The sequence below is a fragment of the Lytechinus pictus genome, chromosome 19 (assembly GCF_037042905.1).
Source record: "Lytechinus pictus isolate F3 Inbred chromosome 19, Lp3.0, whole genome shotgun sequence".
NCBI classification, from domain to species: Eukaryota; Metazoa; Echinodermata; class Echinoidea; order Temnopleuroida; family Toxopneustidae; genus Lytechinus; species Lytechinus pictus.
In genome coordinates this window covers 9,933,343-9,956,072 of record NC_087263.1, presented here as the reverse complement: position 1 = coordinate 9,956,072, position 22,730 = coordinate 9,933,343, and the positions used below count along the sequence as shown (strand labels likewise).

General features: G+C 34.6%; 1 protein-coding gene across 1 annotated transcript; it reads left to right on the top strand.

Moving 5' to 3' along the window:
* The first annotated feature begins 15,857 nt into the window (after positions 1–15,857).
* On the top strand, positions 15,858–16,823 carry LOC135157667 (uncharacterized). The gene has a single exon (XM_064114063.1). It carries the CDS (start codon positions 15,858–15,860, stop codon positions 16,821–16,823), a length of 966 nt encoding a protein of 321 aa, XP_063970133.1.
* Positions 16,824–22,730: the final 5,907 nt, after the last annotated feature.

The following is a 22,730-nucleotide window of genomic DNA, read 5'->3' as shown; positions in this document are numbered from 1 at the left end:
AGACGGAAAACAATTAATTTAGACATAAATAGCATACCTGTCTTGATAAGAGAACGGAAAGAACAGAGAAAGAAATGTCATATACATGCAAATAATCTAAACACTGTTACATTGTTAAAAGAAAATGTTTTTGATTTACCCTGTATGCTTTTGAGTAATGTTCGCTCCCTAAATAACAAAACTGATGAAGTGAAGTTTGTTGCTAGGAATGAGAAAGTAGATTTAATCGCATTAACGGAAACATGGACAGATGAGAATATACCTCCCGATCACTTATCCATAGACGGTTATCAGTTAGTTTTACAATCTAGAATCGGCAGAAGGGGAGGAGGAGTAGCTTTGTACGCTAATGATCGTTTTCACCCACGTACGTTTCCTTGTAATATACCTGATGAAGTTGAAGCGATTTGGGTCGCTTTGAGACCAAGATCACTGCCACGTGAAATCTCATGTATTGTTATTTGTGTAATGTACTTTCCACCTCGCTGTCAATATCAAAATGAATATATCAGACATATTACTTCAACTATTGATATTGTACTTTTACAACATCCAAATGCTGGTATATTTATAGTAGGTGATATGAATGACCTAGATGTTCAGAGTATTATTAATCTTGAAAATTTTAATCAAATTGTAAATGTGCCAACTAGAGAGGATAATATACTAGATATAATTATTACAAATTGTGAAAAAAAAATCTTACCAGTGACTACACTTTCACCCCTTGGTAGAAGTGATCATAATTGTATTTTATTATCACCTTTGCCATCTATAACACGTTCAGCAAAGAAAGTTAAAAAAAGAATTGTACGTCCTATTCCTGATAGTAGATTACGATTATTTGGTCAGTGGGTCACACAAAATTCTTGGAGTGATGTGTTACAACCATCGGACCCTTCTGATAAGTGTTCTTTGTTGTCTAATTCTGTATTATCTAAATTGAATGAATTTCTACCTACCAAAGAAGTAGAACTAAATGACAATGATAAGGAATGGATGACTCCACAAATAAAAGATATGTTTATTCAAAGGGAAAGGGCCTTTCAAACAAAAAATAAAACGCTTTTTTGACGTTTACGAAATAAAATAAATAGAATGATAAGTCATAGAAAAAAATATTATTATAATACTCGTATATCACATCTCAAAACTACAAACCCAGGTGCTTGGTATAAACAAATTAAGATAATAACTAAAGGCCATGTAAACACCCCTGTTATAAGTGTAGAAGGTATTTCAGATAATGACCCTAAATGTTATATAAAAATAGCTGATGCTATCAATGAACCATTTATATCAGTAACTAAGGATCTAGAACCTCTTGACAAGAACAGATTGCCTGCATACTTGCCTTCAAATTCAAAATGCCCAGGAGTTCAACAATATGAAGTATACAATGCCCTTCGAAAGATAAAGAGCAATAAAGCAGGTTTGAAGGAAGACCTTCCACCTCGCATTTTACGTGAATTTTCTTATGAATTTAGTAAACCTGTAACATATATCTTAAATGCATCTTTTAATTTAGGTATTGTACCATGGCAGTGGAAAAACAGTCGACTTGTTCCTCTCCCAAAGTCACAACCCCCTACTCTTACTCAACTACGCCCAATTGCTCTAACAAGCCGTCTCTCTAAAATAGCAGAATCCTTTATTGTTAAATGGCTTTTGGAAGATGTTTCTCAATGTATTGATTTAAACCAATATGGCAACATTCCTGGATTATCAACATCGCATTATCTCATCAAATTATTACAAAGTATTTTAGAAAATTGTGAGAAACCCAAATCTATATCAACTATTATTTGTACTGATTTTTCCAAAGCGTTTGACAAGTTGGACCATAATATTTTGGTTAGAAAATTAATTGATTTTAGAGTTAGACCGTTTATCATTGATTGGATCATTAGTTTTTTAGAACAAAGATCTCAGTGCGTAAAATATCAGAATAACTTTTCAGAATATGTAACCACCCACGCCGGAGTGCCCCAAGGCACAAAATTAGGACCCATTTTATTTTTTTTTATGTTTAATGATGCTTGTCAAGAACAATTGTTGCCTTATTTCAAATACGTTGATGATCTCACGTTACTTGAAAACAGAAACTTACAAAAACTATCAATATTACAAAATGTATTAGATGATTTATTAGAATGGACAAACAGTAATCATATGACACTAAATCCTAGTAAGTGTATGGCAAAGAACATAACATTTATGAAAAATGCACCCTTATGTGAGTCTTTGCATATCGGCGAATCAGAACTGCCTTATGTTGATACCTTAAAGATTTTAGGAGTCTATATCCAACATAATTTAAAATGGGACTTCCATATAAATGAAATGTTAAAAAAGTGCAATAAAAAGCTATATATGTTTAGATTAGTGAAAAAATATAAATTATCAATTTCTGACTTAATACAAATATATATCGGATACATCCGCCCTGTCTTAGAATATTGTGTGCCTGTGTTTAATCGAAGTTTAACTTTAGATCATGTACAGAAACTAGAAAGAATCCAGAAAAGAGTTTGTAAAATTATCTTAGGCAAAAGTTATTCAACTTATGAAGATGCTTTAAAACGATGCAAACTGGTGACACTAAAAGATAGACGTGAACAATTATGCTCTGATTTTGCAGTATCTGTAAGCAAAAATCCACATTGTAAAAACTGGTTACCGGAAAGGAACGTTGTTGGCATGACTTTACACAATGAACAAAAGTATATGCAATGCAAATGCAGGACCTCCCGTTTTAAACATAGTGCAATACCGTATTTTCTTGATCTTCTTTATAACTCGTAAAGTGTGTATTTTCATTGTAATTTCATTGTATACTGGAATTTTTTTAATGTACCATTAGTTTTATCATTATTACATAATTGTTTTATGCTACATGTGCAATTGTTATACCTTTGTAAATACATACATGTCAGCTTTTTAGCTGCAGTATGTGTATGACTGCTTTTACTGGAAATAAATAAACCATGAAATGAAATGAAAATTGTAATATCAAATGTGTTTTTAAGTTCTTCTTTTTAGTACATTTTTTATGAATCATGCATACTATCAGCCATTTGCTTAGTGAATTTAACTCAATTTATTTCGATATAATTCTTTTCAGTCCGGAGTACCCCTTTAAAGAGGCAAATGTTTGTCATGGTGTATTAAGGAATTGGCATATTCGCAGCTCATTTGCGTCACATTCGCTGGAATGTATATGTATTTCAAAGAAATGTGACTAATAAGTGAAAACATTTGTATTTGCTGATAATTCACATTGCGTGTGGAAGACAGATATCTTTCAGCGTATGATCGAAGTAATATCGCATATGACATACATTTATATAATATCATACTTCATGAACTATTATCAGTACATATTGTTTTGTTTAAATGCGACGAATATTTTGTGGAGGAGGATGAAAACTAGATCATAGATGTATATGATCATGTATTTTCACTTTAGATATAGCAAATAATAGAAAAAAAATTCGCTAATAGCTTGCGAAATAAAATGTTAATGCTTTATTCACGTGATGCTAAATGCTGTACATCCATTCGTACATGAAGTCTTCTTTTTGTTGTTGTTGTTTTGAGAATAATATAACCTGTACACAATGCATGCATACTAAGAAATTCACGCCAACATATTATTTACCGTATGCGTCTTGATAGCCTTTTTTATATAAACACGGATCGTGCACAGTTGATATACTTCCCATCTTTCACATCGCGTTAAACTTTGATAAGCCTGCATAGGCCCATACGTGTGTAATATAAGAGTAAAATGTGCACATAATTTTGATGATTTAGTAGTATGAATTTATATGCAGATCGCTAGTTTGTTTGAAAACACTACACACCAGAGGGGTTTTTCACACAAAAAAGGAAATTTTGCAGTGACCTTTAAAAACAAGATATGTTGTGAAAGCTCTGCTTAATGTGTCCATAGACATATATATATATGAAATAGTATTTTCTGTGTTTCTAATGTGTATAGATGTATAATAAACAATCATGTTTCCATGGTAATATTTTGTCGTTAAACAAATATATTGATTGAATATGAGCACTTCATTTTCGATTGCTCTTGTATTCAAGTAATTGATTGTCACATTGTACTTAATTTTGATGTAGCGGATAAGGTATTTGTAGAGTAGTAAAGAGCATATATATTCTCAAATTAGTTACGATAAAGGGATCTCGAAATATTCGAATCAGAAAAGATATAGTTTGGGTTCGTTAATTTTTAAATTGGTATCAAATCAGTTAAAAATGAGTCTAATAACTTGTATTTTTATATTCGTGATGAAACGAGTAAATGTAAAAACTCGATTTTCTTTTCTTTTTATTGCATTTAGACATATACGAAAAACTAATTTGTAAATACACTCTTGATGTGACGTGCATGAAGTATACGAATCAATTGAGAATCGCTTACTTTCTTGTTTTGTTTATTGTATTGAGAAAAATATTTATTCAGTTGTTTTTTTATTAATTAAAAGGTTTGCTTGAAACCTTTCTTCAAAATTATCTTTCGATAAGTAATTATCTTTAAAAAAATATCAAGTTCCAGTCTGTATTTAGTCATTTCCATCCATGTTTCCATTAATTGATTTTTTTTTTTCAGACGCAGATTTGTATATAATGCGAAGCTTTCATTCTTTGTTTCAAAGACAATTCATTTGTTTATTGTTTTTGTGGAATCTTGGTGTGAACATTTGCGAAAGCTGAGAAAAATTGTAATAATCATATATGATATGTATGTTATAAATGTACTTAACACCACTCTCGTAGAGTGTGTAAAATAAACGGAGCAACGACTGTCAGCCTTTCTTATGACAAGAGTTTATATTTATGATATAGTACACAGCAAAAACTGCCTTGTTAACCGGTGTACATAGAGGACCACACCAGTTATTTTACACCGGTGTTAAATTGACAGTGTTATTTTAGCAACTATAGGTGTTATTGCAACACCTTTGGTTGCTACATGTACACTCTTTGGTGTTATATTCAATCTCTAGGGTGTAATTTTAACACCAGAGGGTGTGGTCCTCTATTAACACCCACTGGTGTCAGTTTTAACACTACAGTTTTTACAGTGTACTGTTATTAAGTTACATACATGTGCATAACTAATTATCAACATCAATTAATAATTGGTGAAATTTTATTCAATAAACAGTCATTTATGTGCAGGGACACGAACGATTCCCTGGTTTATGTAAACAAAAAAATATAAACTTCCTTGGTAAAGAGTGGCCCATCAATGTGAGCGGAATATTATTATGGTTTATATACTTGCCTGTACTTTATATTGTCTGCTATTTTCTCTTCCTATTGTCCATGATTTTAGTGGAAGCTGTTGTGAAAAGATGATATCACAACTATGATATCAGTCTAACAGAAGCCATGATTGCCTTGCAAAAGTCTCTAATATCAGTTTATGTTATCATTGGAGGAAAGGTATATAAACAGAAACTAAGTTTATAGTTTCTTTCATTAATCTTAATGTCGCGTACTATTATTAACTCTTGAAGATCGTCAATGGAAAATGATTTTTTTTCTCTCTTTCTCTTGTAAGTGTACATGGGGAGTATTATTGTTTTTTTTATTGTATAACAGCTGATTTCACTTGCATAATATTTTAATTGGTCACTTGTCGGTACACTTGTAAGGAGAGGTAAACGTATTTCTACTGATATTAGTATACAAGTAAAGTGAGCTGATGGTATGATTTTATTTGAGTGCCGCATATGTTCTTCTTTGAATGAGATAACCTTATTGCTTATTGTGTCCAATAAGAAATAGTAGTTTCGGTGTTTTTAATGTGTATATATGATAAACATTTGAGTTTCCGGGGTAATATTTTGTCACACAAGAAATATATTGATTGAATATGATCATTTCATTTTCGATTGCTCTTTTATTCAAGTAATTGATCGTCACATTGTACTTAATGCTTATGTTGCGGATTAAAGGTATTTGTAGGGTAGTAAAAAGCCTATACCGGTATGTATACTAAAATTAGCATCGATAAAGGGATATCGAAATATTCGAATAAAAAAAGATATAGTTTTGGTTTCTTAAGTTTTAAATGGGTATCAAATCTGTTTTTTTAAATGAGTCTAATAACTTGTACTTTTATATTCGTGATGAACGAGTATACTATGTAAATGCCTAGACTAGATTTTCTTTTGTTTTTATTGGATTAAGAAATAAACGGAAAACAATTTTGTAAATACACTCTTGATGTGACGTGCATGAAGTATACAAATCAATTGAGAATTGCTTACTTTCTTGTTTAATGAATTGAGAAAAATATTTTATTTACTTTTATTAATCAAAAGGTTTGCTTGAAATCTTTATTCAAAATTATCTTTCGATAAATAATGATCTTTAAAAGAAGAAAATCTGGTTCCAGTCTGTATTTAGTCATTTCCATCCATGTTTCCATTATTCGTGATGAAACGAGTATACTATGTAAATGCCAAACCTAGATTTTGATTTGTTTTTATTGGATTAAGAAATATACGAAAAACAATTTTGTAAATACACTCTTGATGTGACATGCATGTAGTAAACAAATCAATTGAGAATTGCTGACTTTCTTCTTTATTAAATTGAGAAAAATATTTCATTCAAAATTATCTTTCGATTAGTAATGATCATGAAAAAATATCAAGTTCTAGCCTGTATTTACTCATTTCCATTAATTGATTTTGTTCATACGCAGATTTGTACATAATGTGATGCTTTCATTCTTTGTTTTGAAGACAGTTAATTTGTTTATTGTTTTTGTGGAAATTATGGTGTGAACATTTGCAAAAGCTGCCAAAAAATTGTAATCCTCATCAGTGGCGGACCGTGACCCGGAGAAGACAAAGCATTGGAGGGGCATAGCATTGTTCACAAATAATACAGTGCCCCTCCAATGCTTTGTCTCCTCCGGGTCACGGACGGTCCTCCACTGATCCTCATTCATGATATGTGTGTTATAAATGAACTTAACACCACTCCACTCTCATAGGGTGTGTAAAGTAAACGGAGCAACTTCACTGGAGCAACGTTATGAATACTGTCATCCTTATGACAAGAGTCTGATACTGTTATTAAAGGTAAAGTCCACCCCAGGAATATACTTGAATGAATAAATAGAAAAAAATCAAACTAGCATAGTGCTGAAAATTTCATCAAAATCGGATGTAAAATAAGAATTAATGACATTTTAAAGTTTTCCTTATTTTTCACAAAACAGTGATATGCACAACTAGGTGAGTCAGTCGATGATGTCAATCACTCACTATTTCTTTTGTTTTGTATTGTTTGAATTATACAATATGTCATTTTTTATAGATTTGACAATAAGGACCAACTTGACTGAACCATATAGTATTAAACAATGCTAAATTCCACATTTTCAGGGAGGATTTAATCGTTGTATCACTTGACAATGAGGAGAAAATTAGAATATTTCATATAATAAAAAAACAAAAGAAATAGTGAGTAGATGACGTCATAGTCTCCTCATTTGCATACCAGCCAGGATGTGCATATAACTGTTTTGTGAAATTAAGCGAAACTTTAAAATGTCATAACTTTCTTATTTTACATCCGATTTCGATGAAATTTTCAGTGTTATGCTTGTTGGATTTTTCTCTTTTTATTCAAATCAACTTTTTGTTGGGGTGGACTTGTCCTTTAAGTTACATACATTTCTAATTATCAACATCACTGTTTTATTCAATAGACAGTTATGTTTGTGCAGGGACATGACCAATTCCCTGGTTTATGTAAAAACAAGGGGGGGGGTTAAGCTTCCTTGATATGGAGTGGCCTGCCAATGTGAGCCGAATAGTATGTAGTTTATTTACTTATACTTTATATTGTCTGCTATTTTCACTGACAATTGTCCATAATTTCATAGGAAATTGGTATGAAAGTGATCTATGAGATCTGTCTAACAGAAGCCATAATTGTTTTGTATATGTTTCTAATATCATTGTATATATTGGAGAAAAGGTATGTACACAGAAACGAAAATAAAAGTTCTTTTCACTAATTTCAGTGTCGCGACCTATTATTTACTTATTATCGTTATTATAAAGAGCTTCTTTCCAAAAGGGACTAAATCCATTTTCTTCAAATGTAATTATTTTCCCTACATCTAAACAATTTCAGTAGATTCATAGGATAGCACCAAGCTTCAGTTGAAAATCCCATGAAAAAAAAAAAAAAAAAAAATTGGCCAAGAAAATTTATTTTTAGCGATTGTGATAAAATTGATGTATTTACCTTTATTGCAGTGTTTCTATAAACATAACATGATACAACACATTTTACCCGATTATGTGAATATAATACCACATTTCGAAAAATAAATCGACGGATCTTCTTTTTTTATATTTGAATTTAAATTCTGTTGGATCTAATCCTTTTGGAACCGAAATATTTAAACTTCTGAAACAGTTGGTGTCATGTCTGCTGTAATAATGTCAATTTTTTAATGTCGGAACTCGATGCCAGGGGCCCGTCTTAAAAAGAGTTGCGATTAATCCGATCAATCGCAACTATGGAAAGCCAGCAAGTCAACATATAAAATGCATGTTTGCTCAAAAAATTCCTTATTAGAAGGTTCATCCATAAATTCATCGATTTCTTAACAATTTGGTGTTTTTCGTTTGTTTACAAAGGACATTTTGCAAATTTCCTGTAGAAAAAAAATTATGACGCTGATGGATTTCCATAGAGTTACGATTGATTGGATCAATTGTAACTCTTTGTAAGACGGGGCCCAGAAGTGATTCCTCACAAGTAAAAAGAAAGAGACATGCACCCCCTTAGCCCCTTTCACAATTGGTGTACGACTGCTTAAGCCCCTTTCACAATTGGTGGTACGACTGCTTACAACCGTTGCGATTCTGTGCAACATATATTGTGACCAAATGATCGCAAACGATCGCAATTGTGAAAGCTCCTTTTTTAAACACACACACACACACACCCTCTCCCTAACACCCACACACAAACACATAAACAAAACATTTTAATTGAAACTGTATTTACAACTTTCATAAAAACATTTATTAATTACATTATGACATGAGTAAAATTATTTACAAGAGTTGTGGAAGGATCACAGAGTAGTTACAAACTGTACCTCTAAATTACTGATCCTGATGTTACAATGTTATCCAGTCTAGATCCAGTCGATGTGTGTCTGTAAGGGGAGGGACAGGGCAAAATTTGAGCCCTCGTGGTAAAAGAGGGGATTTTGCTTATGTGAGTTTGGAGTTCGATAGAATGATTATGTAGTGGCTGGTGGTTTTGGTGCATTTGGGGGCGTGGTAGTGGGAGCAGTCGTTGGTGCGTTTTCTCTCGTCTGCAAACACAGAGTCATATTTTACACTTTAACCAATAATTCTAGAGAGAAGACTAGACGCCAAATTCGATGTCTGGGTCAAATAGCCACAGTACTGTACATAACGAATCTAGTCTCACTACTTCAGACGCTTTATTATGCACTTGTTCACGAATTGCGAAAAAACACCAAGGGACTGTGCAAGCAGACGACGTTTTCTAAATGAAAACTCTATTTATCATGCATTCTTTACTACGAATAAGCGGTGCATTTTTTGTACTGTTGCATAAAGGGTCGTTAAACAATGTCGCCTGGGCTTAACCGGCCAGATAAACGATTAATAGCCCTGCACTCAGCTCTGTGCATGAGTGAACATTACGCACGGCGCGCCCGCAATATCCCCAAATATATACCCCGATGACCAATTAAGAGTCAGTCAGTATCAAGGTTAATCAGTTCAGAGTTATGTGTCCGGAGAGTTAAGGTCAAGTCGAGTACGTGTTCAGCAGCAACATGCAGGACCTCCAGACCGTGCTGGACATCATGTACTACCGAGGGATATTAGACACCTTGGAGGGGCATTAATTCAGTAAGTGTCTCTCACTCTCACCTCATTTACTTAATAGTACCTTTGTTACCGTACCGTTGTGAGATTGGGTGCTAGTGGTGTTGAGGTGTTGTATGATGTTTGTGTGTTGATGTCTCGATGGAGTTTGTATTTTGTGTCATGTAGTGTGCTATTCATCTCCTAAATTTTGCCTGTGCATGTGGATGTCGTGACATTTTTGGTGCAGCTTTCGATCTTCTCTTTTCACTGATTCAATTTTGGGTTCAAGTGACTATATCTTTTGTTTAACCAATGTCTTTATCGAATTCTTGTAGTTGGCGAGATGCCTCTAATAGTGTGTGTTTTACTATAGACCAAAAGTTTCAGTCTCTGTTAAATTGGTTGTTCCGTTGAACTCTGTTGGCCCCACTCGCTAATTACAAGGGGAGAACAAAAAGTTTTTTTTTTTTGGTAGTTAAAAGACTTCTCCGAACAGACGGCTGCCAGATATCTAGTTTTGCTGCTGCTCAGTGTCAGGGCCAAATGAACAATTTTGGTACAATGACGGTCCTTTATGACAAACATTATTCTTCTTACATTTTTAGGGGGTCCTTCTTTTATGCTAGATTTTTACATGATAATTAAGGAAAATTCAACCTTCTCTCTTACCTTTCCTTATCTTGTTCGTAAAATTTTCTATTATTATTATTTCATTAGGGGTCGGGGTATGCGCCCCATAAAGCCCCCATCCCCATATTTACGCCACCGGAAACGAAAAAGTCTGTACTGCCACGGATTAACATTGTACAACGGCCAACGCCAGTTAGGATTCAAGCTTGCCAAAATATGAAATGAAAGGGGGCCCTCAACGTATTGTGTACAGGAACTCCTTATTTCATGAAATCGACACGTGCAAGAAATAATAATGAGACAGGAGTAGCTCTTCCAGGTAATGTTTCTTTTTATTCCGGCAAACTTTCCGCCATATTTATGACCTTGATGTCACGAACAAAAGTATAAATATTCTATTATCATCATTATGATCATCATTATCATAATGAGCAAAAGGATCAATATAACATCATCATCACTATAATCATCGTCAAAGTCATGGGTATCAGTTATCAGTATTATTCATAATCCATTTCAATTAGTGATTTCACTTATATCAGACAGCCCCCCCCCCCCCCCCCCGATCTTATCTAAAACACGATAATACTACTAATAATAGTCAGTTCTTTTATAGCGCATAACACATTATGAATAACGTCTCTACGCGCTTCCAAAGAACTTGGATACTATTACCCCAGCTGTAGCTCAAGCAGCCTTCAAGCGCTCAGTGCATTTTAAGGAATAAATTTCTGCCAGGTACCCATTCACCTTCACCTGGGTTGATTGCAGCAAAATATGGATAAATTTCTTGCTGAAGGAAACTACGCCTTGCCTGGGATTTGAAACCACGACCCTCTGTTTCAAAGTCCTGAGACTTTGATAAGCAATAAAGATAGGGTTCAAGTAGGGGAAGGCTTTGCTTGTTAGGAGTGTTCCGTCGCATGAAGGGGATGTAGGAATAAGGATGTCAGAGCCATTAATAGTATCGATAAAGTTCGACCAACCCTGTTTCAGTGAGTTACCACACAGCAAAAAACTGTGGTGTTAACCGGTGTACATAGAGGACCACACCAGTTATTTTTACACCGGTGTTAAATTGGTGGTGTTAGTTTTACACCTATAGGTATTATTACAACACCTATTGTAGCTACATTTACACTCTTTGGTGTTATGTTCAATCTCAGGGTGTGGTCCTCTATTAACACCAATTTGTGTCAGTTTTAACACCACAGTTTTTACAGTGCAACATGGCTTAATTTCTTTCGAATAGGGCTTGCCTAACAAAGCATCATGCGTCATGATGGTAACCCATTGAAACCGGATTGGCCAAGCTCTCTTTATCAATGACTCTGCATGATTGGAGAATACGTGGGAAGTAATCTATGAGGAGGCATATTATATAGTGCACAGCACATATCGACCATCTCTTTTGAAACCGACCATCTTTCGCGCATTAAGATTACTGTGTATTACAAGCGCTACGCGAGGGAGGGTTGGTGCAGTGACCATAGGAACGAGAAGAATTGATTTTACGAGAGAAAAAAAAGAGGGATTAAAGGGGTACTCTGGGCTGAAAATATTTACATCTAAATAAATAGAGTAAAATTCACCAGGCAAAATTTAAAAAATCATCAAAATCGGATAACAAAAAATGAAATTATTAAATTGTAAAGTTTAGCAATACTTTCTAAAAAAAAATATGAGCGTGGTCATGAACATTCATTTGGTTGGGCTGATGTTGTCACATCCCCACTTCCTTATTTTTAGGTTATTACATGAAATCATAATTGTTTCTTTTTTTCATTTGTGAATAATATGTCTGTCTTATAATGAAATAAGTTGCAGCAATAAATATCTTATCCACTAAATCAGTTGTCAATCCAATATTTCAAGTTCTTTGTAGAAACATTTCAATAAACCTAATTTTATATAAAATAATTCAAAGAACAAGTGGGGATATGACATCATCAGTTCGCTCATTGCATATTCATGAAGACATGCCTAGAAATGGTTCTCAGGAATAATGCAAGTTATCGAAATGCCATAGAATTTATCACAATTGTGATGACCAGAACCGACCCCACCGCAAAATAAACTCCTCAAAAAAAGTTTAGAAATCTGAGTTAGGCCATCAATTTCTCCCAACTCCTCATTTAACACAAAGCATATTCGGTATTATTCAAAAGATAATTTAATTGTTTTTAAAATGGTACCCTACATGATATGATTTTGTTTACATGGAGGTGCAGTTCCTTAAAATGAGGGACAAGATCAAAATTCAAAAGTTGCAAAATTACACAATTTTGAAAGTCACTGGGTTTTTTTTTCGTGGTGATGAGTGAGTTTCTCAGCGGTTTCTTTTGTTTTCATGCACCCTAGCATCAATATTGACATGGAATCAAACACACCTCTGCACCAGCAAACGCATGAAAAACAAACATGCATGGGTATTTCAAACCACTACTCAAACCATGTTCTCTCACAGATCTCCATGTTAATGTTGATGTTAAGGTGCATGAAAACAGCTACTTCCATAATAATTGTCATTTTGCAAATTTTGAATTTTGACCTTGCCCCACATTTCAAGACAAGTACCTCCATGTTAACTATAATCATATCAGGTAGGGTATAATTTTAAAGAGAAGTAAGATCTATTCATTATTATCAATCACACATTAATATTCACTAAAACCGAGGAGGGAATATCGATCAAAGTCAGATTTCCAAACTTTTTATGAGGAGTTTAGCTTCATACCAATAAATCAGTCAGGGAAATGGCTCAAGAAGAAATGTCCGTCGTATATTGTCGAATTATGTGCCGGTGCTCGCAATGGAAGTGATGAGACAATCATTTAGCATGGTGACATCATAAAACTGATTTGGAAGAGCCAAAGTATTAAACGAATTAGCAATTTACCGGGATGTCCAGGAAAGCGGGGGATATTCTGAACACGGTAGGGGAAGGCGGGGTAAGTTATGACACTTTTTGCTTTTTGCATGTTAGAATTGATATGATTAAAAATCTTGTAAAACTGTAAAAATAGGAGCCCTGTCTTCAAATTTAATGATTTCGAAATAACTTTTACCTATGTATAAATTTCTACCCCCGCACTGAAAGTCATTGTCACCTTTGAAAAAGGCGATGTCAAATGGCTCAATCTTGCCCGATCTGTGGGGTAAGTTGGGCCACAAAAACTATGTAAAAAATGTATGGGGGAAGAACTACATGTAGCATGTCAATTTTTTAAAGTCTTTTCACTTGCTAATTTTCTCTGTAAATACTGACATTCTCTAAAAGAAAAAGAACAGTCATGTAAATTTGCTACTTTTTGCCTGCATATCAATGGCTTTTTAAGTTTTTTTTAAATACATACATTACCATAAGAATTACTATGGCTCAACTTACCCCAGTCCGAACTTAATGCAATAAAGCACACATTTCTTATTCATTCATCATATGATCCATACCTATATATATATATATATATATATATATATATATATATATATATATATATATATATACATATATATATATACATGTATATACATATATATATATATATATATATATATACCGAGGTTTTCTACCTGACTTTTAAGAAAGCATGAATGACTGTGACGGAGCAAGCAACCAGGCGACCAACGGCTTGAGGTACTCTCCGAGAGACCTGGTAATGAGAATAAATGCCTTACCAAAGGGCACTAACGCACCACTTGGGAATAACCCGAGTCACCGGAATCCGAAAACCCTCGCTCTACCGACTGTGCTATCGCGCCTATATATATATGGATCATATGATGAATGAATAAGAAATGTGTTCTATGTTCTATGTATAGATGTATAGGCGTAAAATAATCCAGGCATTGACGTTAGACGTAGCTTTCAAGGTATCTCATTTAATGCTAGCCTTCGGCCAGTAGGGCCTTCATCAGGCCTACAGTATATGTATTGAAACAAACAAAATATAACAAAACCATACAAATAAAATCGTAATAACAACAAAGTAATTAAAGGGTAACAAAGGGTACAGAACAAGTATTACAGTAAAATATCAAAAAATAACAACAGGGGGATTGAGTACAGAACAGAAAAAAGAAATCTTCCGACTACGCACAGATTTATGGCCACAATGTTCACCAAAATACTTACTGAAGGGGACCCACCCGAATGCTGGAAAAACAGCAGAATAACTCTCTTACACAAAGGTGGCGACACTAAAAACCCTTCAAATTTTCGTATGATAGCTCTTACCTCCTGCGTAGGAAAGTTATATCACCAGATCCTAGCCAGCAGAACTATAAGTTATCTCCAAGCTAATAACCTAATCGATACCACAACCCAAAAGGCATTTCTTCCCGACGTTAGCGGATGTATAGAACACTCGAGATGCCTTACGGAGATCATCATGCCCGTAATAGGAAGAGAACAGTTCATGTAACATTTTTCGATCTCGCGGATGCGTTTGGATCTGTGAATCACGATTTGATATCTCATACCCTTGAACGAAATGGGATCCCACCTTCGATTATAAGATATGTTAAACTCTGTATGATGGACTTAATGGTTCAAGGACCGGGATGGAAATCATCTAGATTTCCTTTCAAAAAGGGAACTTTTCAGGGAGACCCATTTTCTCCAGTACTATATATCATGGTATTTGACCCTATAATAAGTTTCCTTAAAACTTTTGACGATTCGCATGGATATGAATTGAACGGGCATAAAATTATAACACTACCGTATGCCGACGATTTTATTCTTGTTACAAATCACAAAACAAAACACCAGAAGCTAATGAACGAAATCTAAAGAATTGCTAGATCAATGAATTTCTCTCTAAAACTACCTAAATGTAAATCGTTGTCAATAAGTAGTGGTTCAATGAAAGAGGTAGTCTTTCGAATTGATGGCACCCCCTTACTAAGGTTAAAGATTCTCCTGAGAAATTTCTTGGTACATGGGTCACAGGTTCGTCTCATGGGTGCATGAATATGATAAGAGATAAAATAAAAACAACCTTAAACAACATAGATTCTGCATGTATCCGTCCAGAGTACAAACTGAAAATATACACGAAATATTTTCTTTATGCAATTAAATTCCTGCTTTCTGTGCATGACCTCACTAAGACACAAAGATCCAGTCTTGACAAGTGCAGCTCAAGATTCTTAAAGGAGTGGCTGAATATGCCACAATGGGCAACACTTGCAATCGTTCACTGCCAACAAGGTTTGGATATTCCTACCATCTCCCAAGTCTATAGCGAATGTCATGCACAGACAGTAGCACATTGCCTTATACGTGCTGATGAAAGAGTCAAGGCCGCTATGACGGCATGTATAGTAAGAGAAGAATCTTACTCTAGGAAGTCGTATGGTAATACTGATGCTAGAGATATGGTAAATATTGCCATGAATACCACGCCTGATAGAAAATGGTCAAAAGTGAAATCGAATATCACATGTGCTGTTAAAAGTAAATATCAAGATATATGGACCGATAAGGTTGAGGAATTGCTGCTCCAAGGTAAATTCTTGGAGCTCATGAGGCTTGAGCAGGAAGATCTTACCTGGAAAGGTATTATATACGACCTACCATCCAAAGTTCTTAGTTTTGCAGTCAGGTCATCTATTGACTGTCTCCCTACTTTTAGGAACCTTCAAAGATGGGGTAAAAAACTATCGGCAAATTGTAAACTGTGCGGAAATAAACAGACCCTCCTGCATGTTCTAAATGGATGCAAAATCATGTTAGAACAAGGTCGATACACATGGAGACACAACAACATTTTGAATGCGATATACGAGTGTCTTCAGTCATCATTATCTGGAGATTACACTCTCCGAGTAGATCTTCCTGACAAAGCCAATCAACCCACAATTCCTATGAATATTTTACCGACTCCACTAAGACCCGATCTTGTTCTTTCATCTGTCCAAAATAAAGAAGTCATTGTTGTTGAGCTCACAGTTCCCTTCGAACAGAACATTGATTCACGTCATGTGAGCAAATGCAATAAATATGCACCTCTAACTAATGACATTGTTGACCAGGCATATTCATGCAAACTTTTCTGTATAGAAGTAGGTTCAAGAGGTTATGTGTCTAAGCAAAATAAAGTTAGAATCAAATCATTACTCAAAACGATGAAACTAGGGAAGACAAACCAAATGATGTTGAATAGGATAAGCAAGCTGAGCATCATGACTAGCTATTCTTTGTTCCTTGCAAAAGACCAACCAACTTGGACCGAGCCCCCATTGCTCAGTGTCCCGGAAAACAACCAAAGCTAGTCTACTTTATCTGCTCATACATAGAATGTGAATCATTCAAACAATATTTAATTAAATCAATGGATTATCTGTAATATGTATAACTTCCAAATGTCAATCAGGATAAACAACTTGAACTTTTTCTTTTTACATTTATTAGTCTGTCATATTTTAAAATATCATAATTGCAATAGTTCACATAATGGAAATATTTATCATAACAAGATTCTATGAATTTGAATAAGTACGTAACACTGTTTTAGTTGTGGCGATGCGTACCTGTGTTATGAATGTATACATATCTTCATCACAAAGTGATGGTTTCAATTTTGTATTTTCCTACTGTCTGGCCCCCTCTTAATCTCTGTTTCATTGAGACAGTCACCTTTCTTTTTCATTTAACATGCTTGTCACTTTCTGCATAGTCTACGTTATTCCATTTAGTCAAGTATATATTCAGCTTTCTTATGTAAAGTAAATTATGCGTTAACTCTTATGTATTGTACCTTATGAATTGTACCTGTTCAATCAATATCATGTATTATCACCCTGCCTATTGCCAGTGAAGGGGAGTTCGTCCCATCATCACTGGCAGAGGACTTGGGTTTATTGTAACTTCTCTATTTGATTATGAAATAAAGATGATTTATATATTACAGTAAGATAACAAAACATAACAACAGAGGGGGTAATAACTTAAACGAGATGGTGGAATACAATAGAAACGATTTCGTTACTAAACTGGATAGGGGTAAAGAGACGTAGCTATAAAACTATATGAATGTTGTGGCCTGTTGGGACGAGTAAGACTGTAAAATAAACAATGAAATGGGTCGAAAAGGTATGCAAAAGGTTCAATAATTTCCAAACGTATTATGCATGTATATATATGTATATATTACACAAGATCAGATATATTAAATACAGAAGTAGTTACCTAATATTCCAGTGCCGGAGAGAGTGTGTCGAAGGTGTAAATGTATGAGGTCGAGTGAATGTGAGTGTGTATGTGCGTGTTTGGGGGCAGGCAATGGGTTCCAATTGTCAACAGTGATTCCATTTGGGGCGAGGGTGCGTAGTAACACCAGATCAGAAATCTGCAATTACAACCCCACCACCAATCACAACACTACGATCATCCCCTATGTCCTCCACTTTAAACTCCCTCACCATTCTTTTAACGATGTTTCAATCATGGCAAGAGAACAGATAGACAACAAATACCGCTCAATTTATCTTACACCGAGAATCATACTGGATCGCCACTCTACGCACCCTTGCCCCAAATGGAATCAATGTTGACAATTAGAACCAATGACCCATTGCGTTCCCCCACACACGCACACACACACACACACATTCCCTTCACTTGACCTCTTACATTCACACTCTCTCCGGCACTGAGATATTAGGTAACTACTTCTGTATTTAATATATCTGATTTTGTGTAATATATACATATACAGTATATACATACATTAATATGTTTGGTAGTTATTGAACCTTTTTACATATCTTTTCGACCCATTTCATTGTTTTTTTTAACAGTTTTACTGGTACCAACAGGCCACAACATTCATATAGTTTTATAGCTACGTCTCTTTACCCCTATACAGTTTGGTATGCTTATTATCTTGATTACTTGATCATATCTGATTATTTGATTGATTGTTACGATTTCTTTGCTCTTTATGGATGTATGTTTATCGTGTTCATTATGTTTATTATGTTGCTTACCGCTCAAACATCAATATTAATTATACGTATATATTTCCCCGCGGATGACAATGTACCTTTTTAATGTCGAACTCTCAAACTATAACTTGTACCACCACTTACTTGAATGCTATGTAAAATATCAATAAAGTTATGTACTCAAATATGAAATATAGAATAATACTGAAACGAGTTGTTATTTTTACATGAAACATTATCCCCTATTTTATTCACAGTACTTACTACACAATACCAATTACCCCTCCAGATGCACAGAAACCCAAGTTAATCTCATTGCCGGTAAATACCTTGTCTTTCTACGCAACTTAAGTTACCAAATCGTTTCTATTGTACTCAACCATCTCGTTTAAGTCATTACCCCCTCTGTTGTTATGTTTTGTTATCTTACTGTAATCCTTCTGTTCTGTACTCAACCCCCTCTGTTGTTATTGTTTTGTTATCTTACTGTTATCCTTTTGTTCCGTACCCTTTGTTACCCTTTAATTACTTTGTTGTTATTACGATTTTATTTGTATGGCTTTGTTCTATTTTGTTTTTTTCAATACATTATAGGCCTGATGAAGGCCTACCGGCCGAAAGCTAATAAATGAGATACCGTGGAAGCTACGTCTAGCGTCAATGCCTGGATTATTTTACGCCTATATATATCCATACATAAATAAATAAACATATAAATATAGGATCTTCAGGGTCGTGTTTATTTCCAATTCGTCTCATACAAATTCATCCAATTGCCAACTCGTCTACTATCGTTCGGTCTACCATCATTTCGTCCACTCACCACATGATCTACTTTCATTTAGTCTAATGCCATTACGTCTAATAACCCGTTGGTCCAACAGCCATTTATTCATTATACTATTTGTGCGAAATGAATGAAAATGAAATGGATATTACACCTGGTTATGAAACGAGATGGTCATAGACAAAATCATTACTAAACGAAGTGTTGATTGGGCCCAATGGTTGTTATACGAAATGTTGATGGACGGAATGGCATTAGACTAAATGAAAGTAGACCGTGTGGTGGGTGGAAGAGTTGGCAGAAGATGAATTGGCAATTTACCGTGGTTTAGTGAATACGACTCTCGTCTTTCAATCCGAGGGTCGTGAAACCATAATTTATGTTACACATACATTGTCACAAATGTTATGTAAAATGTTTTTAAATCATTTAATAACTATATTTGTCAAAGAATCTCAATAGTGCACGTGTTCTTAAAGAGGTTCATCTGATTGGTAAAACTGAAATAAACAAATTTAATTTTCTTTTTGCAATCAACATACTTTTTACTTTGTGAGCTTTCACCTACTCGTTTCTGCCACTGAACTAGAGATACGTGGAATACGTGTCCCTATTCCCAACGTACACAAAGCCGTGCGGCAACGAAGAGCATCGGACTTCACGCTCGACTGAGCGCGCCGCCATTTTGCTAGGTCAATACTGGCTAGTCGACAAATGCTGCGTGAAGGCAGATGGGATAAAGGAACGCAAAGAAAGTGTTCCTTGTGCTGTTTAAAGTATCAGTTTGCTTTGTTACATCATGAAATATATGTTATTGAATACTTTCATAACTGAAAATGTTGATTTAGTCACATTTTTGTATTAAAGGGGAGTAAATATACAGACATGAAATCATAAAAACTCGACCCTTTTCACGCGCACACTATGACAAAGAAAGGCCCAACAACAAATTTGCTTTCTGGGTAGGCCTACAATTTGTCTGAACAATAAAGGCCTACAAGCTGGTTGCATTAAAAAAATATTTTTTAACGATTAGAAATCATGTTCCTTTTCTCTAGCTTTTTTTTTTTAACCTCCCTTCTCATTCAACTATTCATCTCATCTAATTTTCTCTGATTTTCCTCTTCTGTCCATCTCTCTTATCCTCCCTTTTCTCCATCCCTTCTATTTCTTCCATTTCTACTTTCATGCCCCTCTTTCTCTTATTTCTCCCCTTTATATCATCTCGATCTCCCTCTTTATTATTTTTCCTTTTTCTTTGGCTTCTTTCTCTCTGATTTTCCTCTTCTTTCTCATCTCTCTCTCTCTTACCTTCCCTTTCTATATATCCCCCTTATATCTCTCTTTTATTTCCCCATCTCCCTTATATCAAGCCCTCTTATCTCCCTCTCGTCTCGCCTTTCTCTCCTCACCTCTTTCTCATTCCTCGTCATTTCCCCCCTTTCTCTCCCTCTCTCTCTTTGATCTTCCTCTTCTTTCCATCTCTTCTCGTTGATCGTCTGTTTCTTTTTTTTCTCTCCGGCTGAATCTTTACCATTTTGCCTTTCTCATTTCAACTTTCTCTATATAAATTTTGAGTAAATATTCCCTTCCCTCCCTCTCATACTGTTCAATCACACATTCAGGGTGAAAAATTGGATAGAAGTTTGAGGAAACTTCGTGTGCTCAGCCATGAAATATCTACTAAGTACAGTGTATATAAAAATGGGCACAATATAATTTGAATTCTTATGAAATTTAATTTGGAAGAGCATGGATGTTGCACGACATGTGCTTATACATCAATACACCTTTACATAAAGGAAGGGGTGATGGATAAACAAATTCAACTCTAACAAGTTTACTAATTAGAGCAGAGATCAGAAAAACATAGCAATGGTAATTCCATTTAAAAAGTTGTGGCACTAAATTTCGCTTATTTTCACATACCAGATAATTATATGCATATCCTGGTCAGTATATATGAAATATTCCACATGTCAAAAATTGCACAAAAAGGCCACTACCTCTTGTCAAATATTTCCAGGGTGACCAGACGTCCCGTATTTCCCGGGATCGTCCCGTATTTTGCTCCTTTGTCCCGGCGTCCCGACAAACCCTTCCCGGGACGCGAAATTATTTTTCCCACCGAGTTCTGGACCAACATATGAATATTCATGACTTGCGTCTTCGGATTAAGAGTACGCATGCGCGTGGACTCGCCTCGACCAGTGCTGGTCGTAAGCATTCACGTTCAGTTGCTCAGAATGAATATTAGCATCGTCAAATTACCGGTACTCTTACATAGTTACATATGCCTTATATATATCAAATTCTTAAACACTTATCAAACTAGCTGCCATTAATGACAACAATATTCATACTTTAAACATAGCTAACTCTAAAGCACGATAACAAGGTTGATTTCTATTCCATTAGGATTTTCCTTGTATTATTTTCTTTGGCCAATAAGAATGTTTTAAGTCTTCATGATATTCTGAAAATATTTGGTAAACTTTAACACAGTCTTCAATTTTGTCATATCCAAATGGGTTATGTCAATGGCATGATGAGCCAGAAACTTTGAGGGGCCAAGCATGGCATATAGAGCAAAATTTCTGTCAAAAAAAAGAAGAAAGCGATTGAAGCGAGCGAGTGAACAAAATTTGTCCCCCTCTTTCTATAGGAAAAGCTAATTTTGCGATAGATTGTTTAAAAAATAATATCACATTTACTCCATCTTTTCCTTTCCCTCCCCCCCCCCTTATCTAAGTGTATTCTTGGTGGTGGAACGTCTTCTTCTCTCTATCTCTTTTCTAAATTGTATATTTGTTTTGGGTCAGATTGACAAAACAGAGGGGGAAAATGTTTACTTCTTTTTAATCATATATCGTTCAACAGTGAATTTCATTTCTCTACAGTTTCAAGGAAATAAACAACGTATATGTTTTTGTGTCAATATGGTTTCAAGAAATAATGATTAATACAAAAAAGTAATTGAATAATTAATTATTATTAATATTATCAACAGGTATTAATAATTAATGATTGATCAACTGTTTAAAAAAATAATTAAGATTTACCCTCTCCCAACTAAGGGTATGGGGTGCGCCCTATTTACTTTATATCCTTTTGAATATAACTTTATTTTGTTAGTATTCTTTATTCTGTTTTTTTAAGGTAAAATAAGTGTAGAAGATACAAGAAATGAGAATTGAAATTTAAAAGTGGTTGTAAGCAGAAAAAAAAATATGAAAGCTGACAAGAGTCCTAAAAATGACTCATTTTCAGTTTAAGCATTTAAAAATTTTAGCTTGCGTTTTGTGCTCTCTTGCCCCCCCCCCCCCCCCAAAAAAAAAAAATCCCTGTAGGATTTTTATTTCCAAATGAAATATGCCCTTTTTAGGTAGGGTAACTACTGAACTTCCCTTTTTTCCAAATTGGGAAGTTATATCACCAATTGTCAT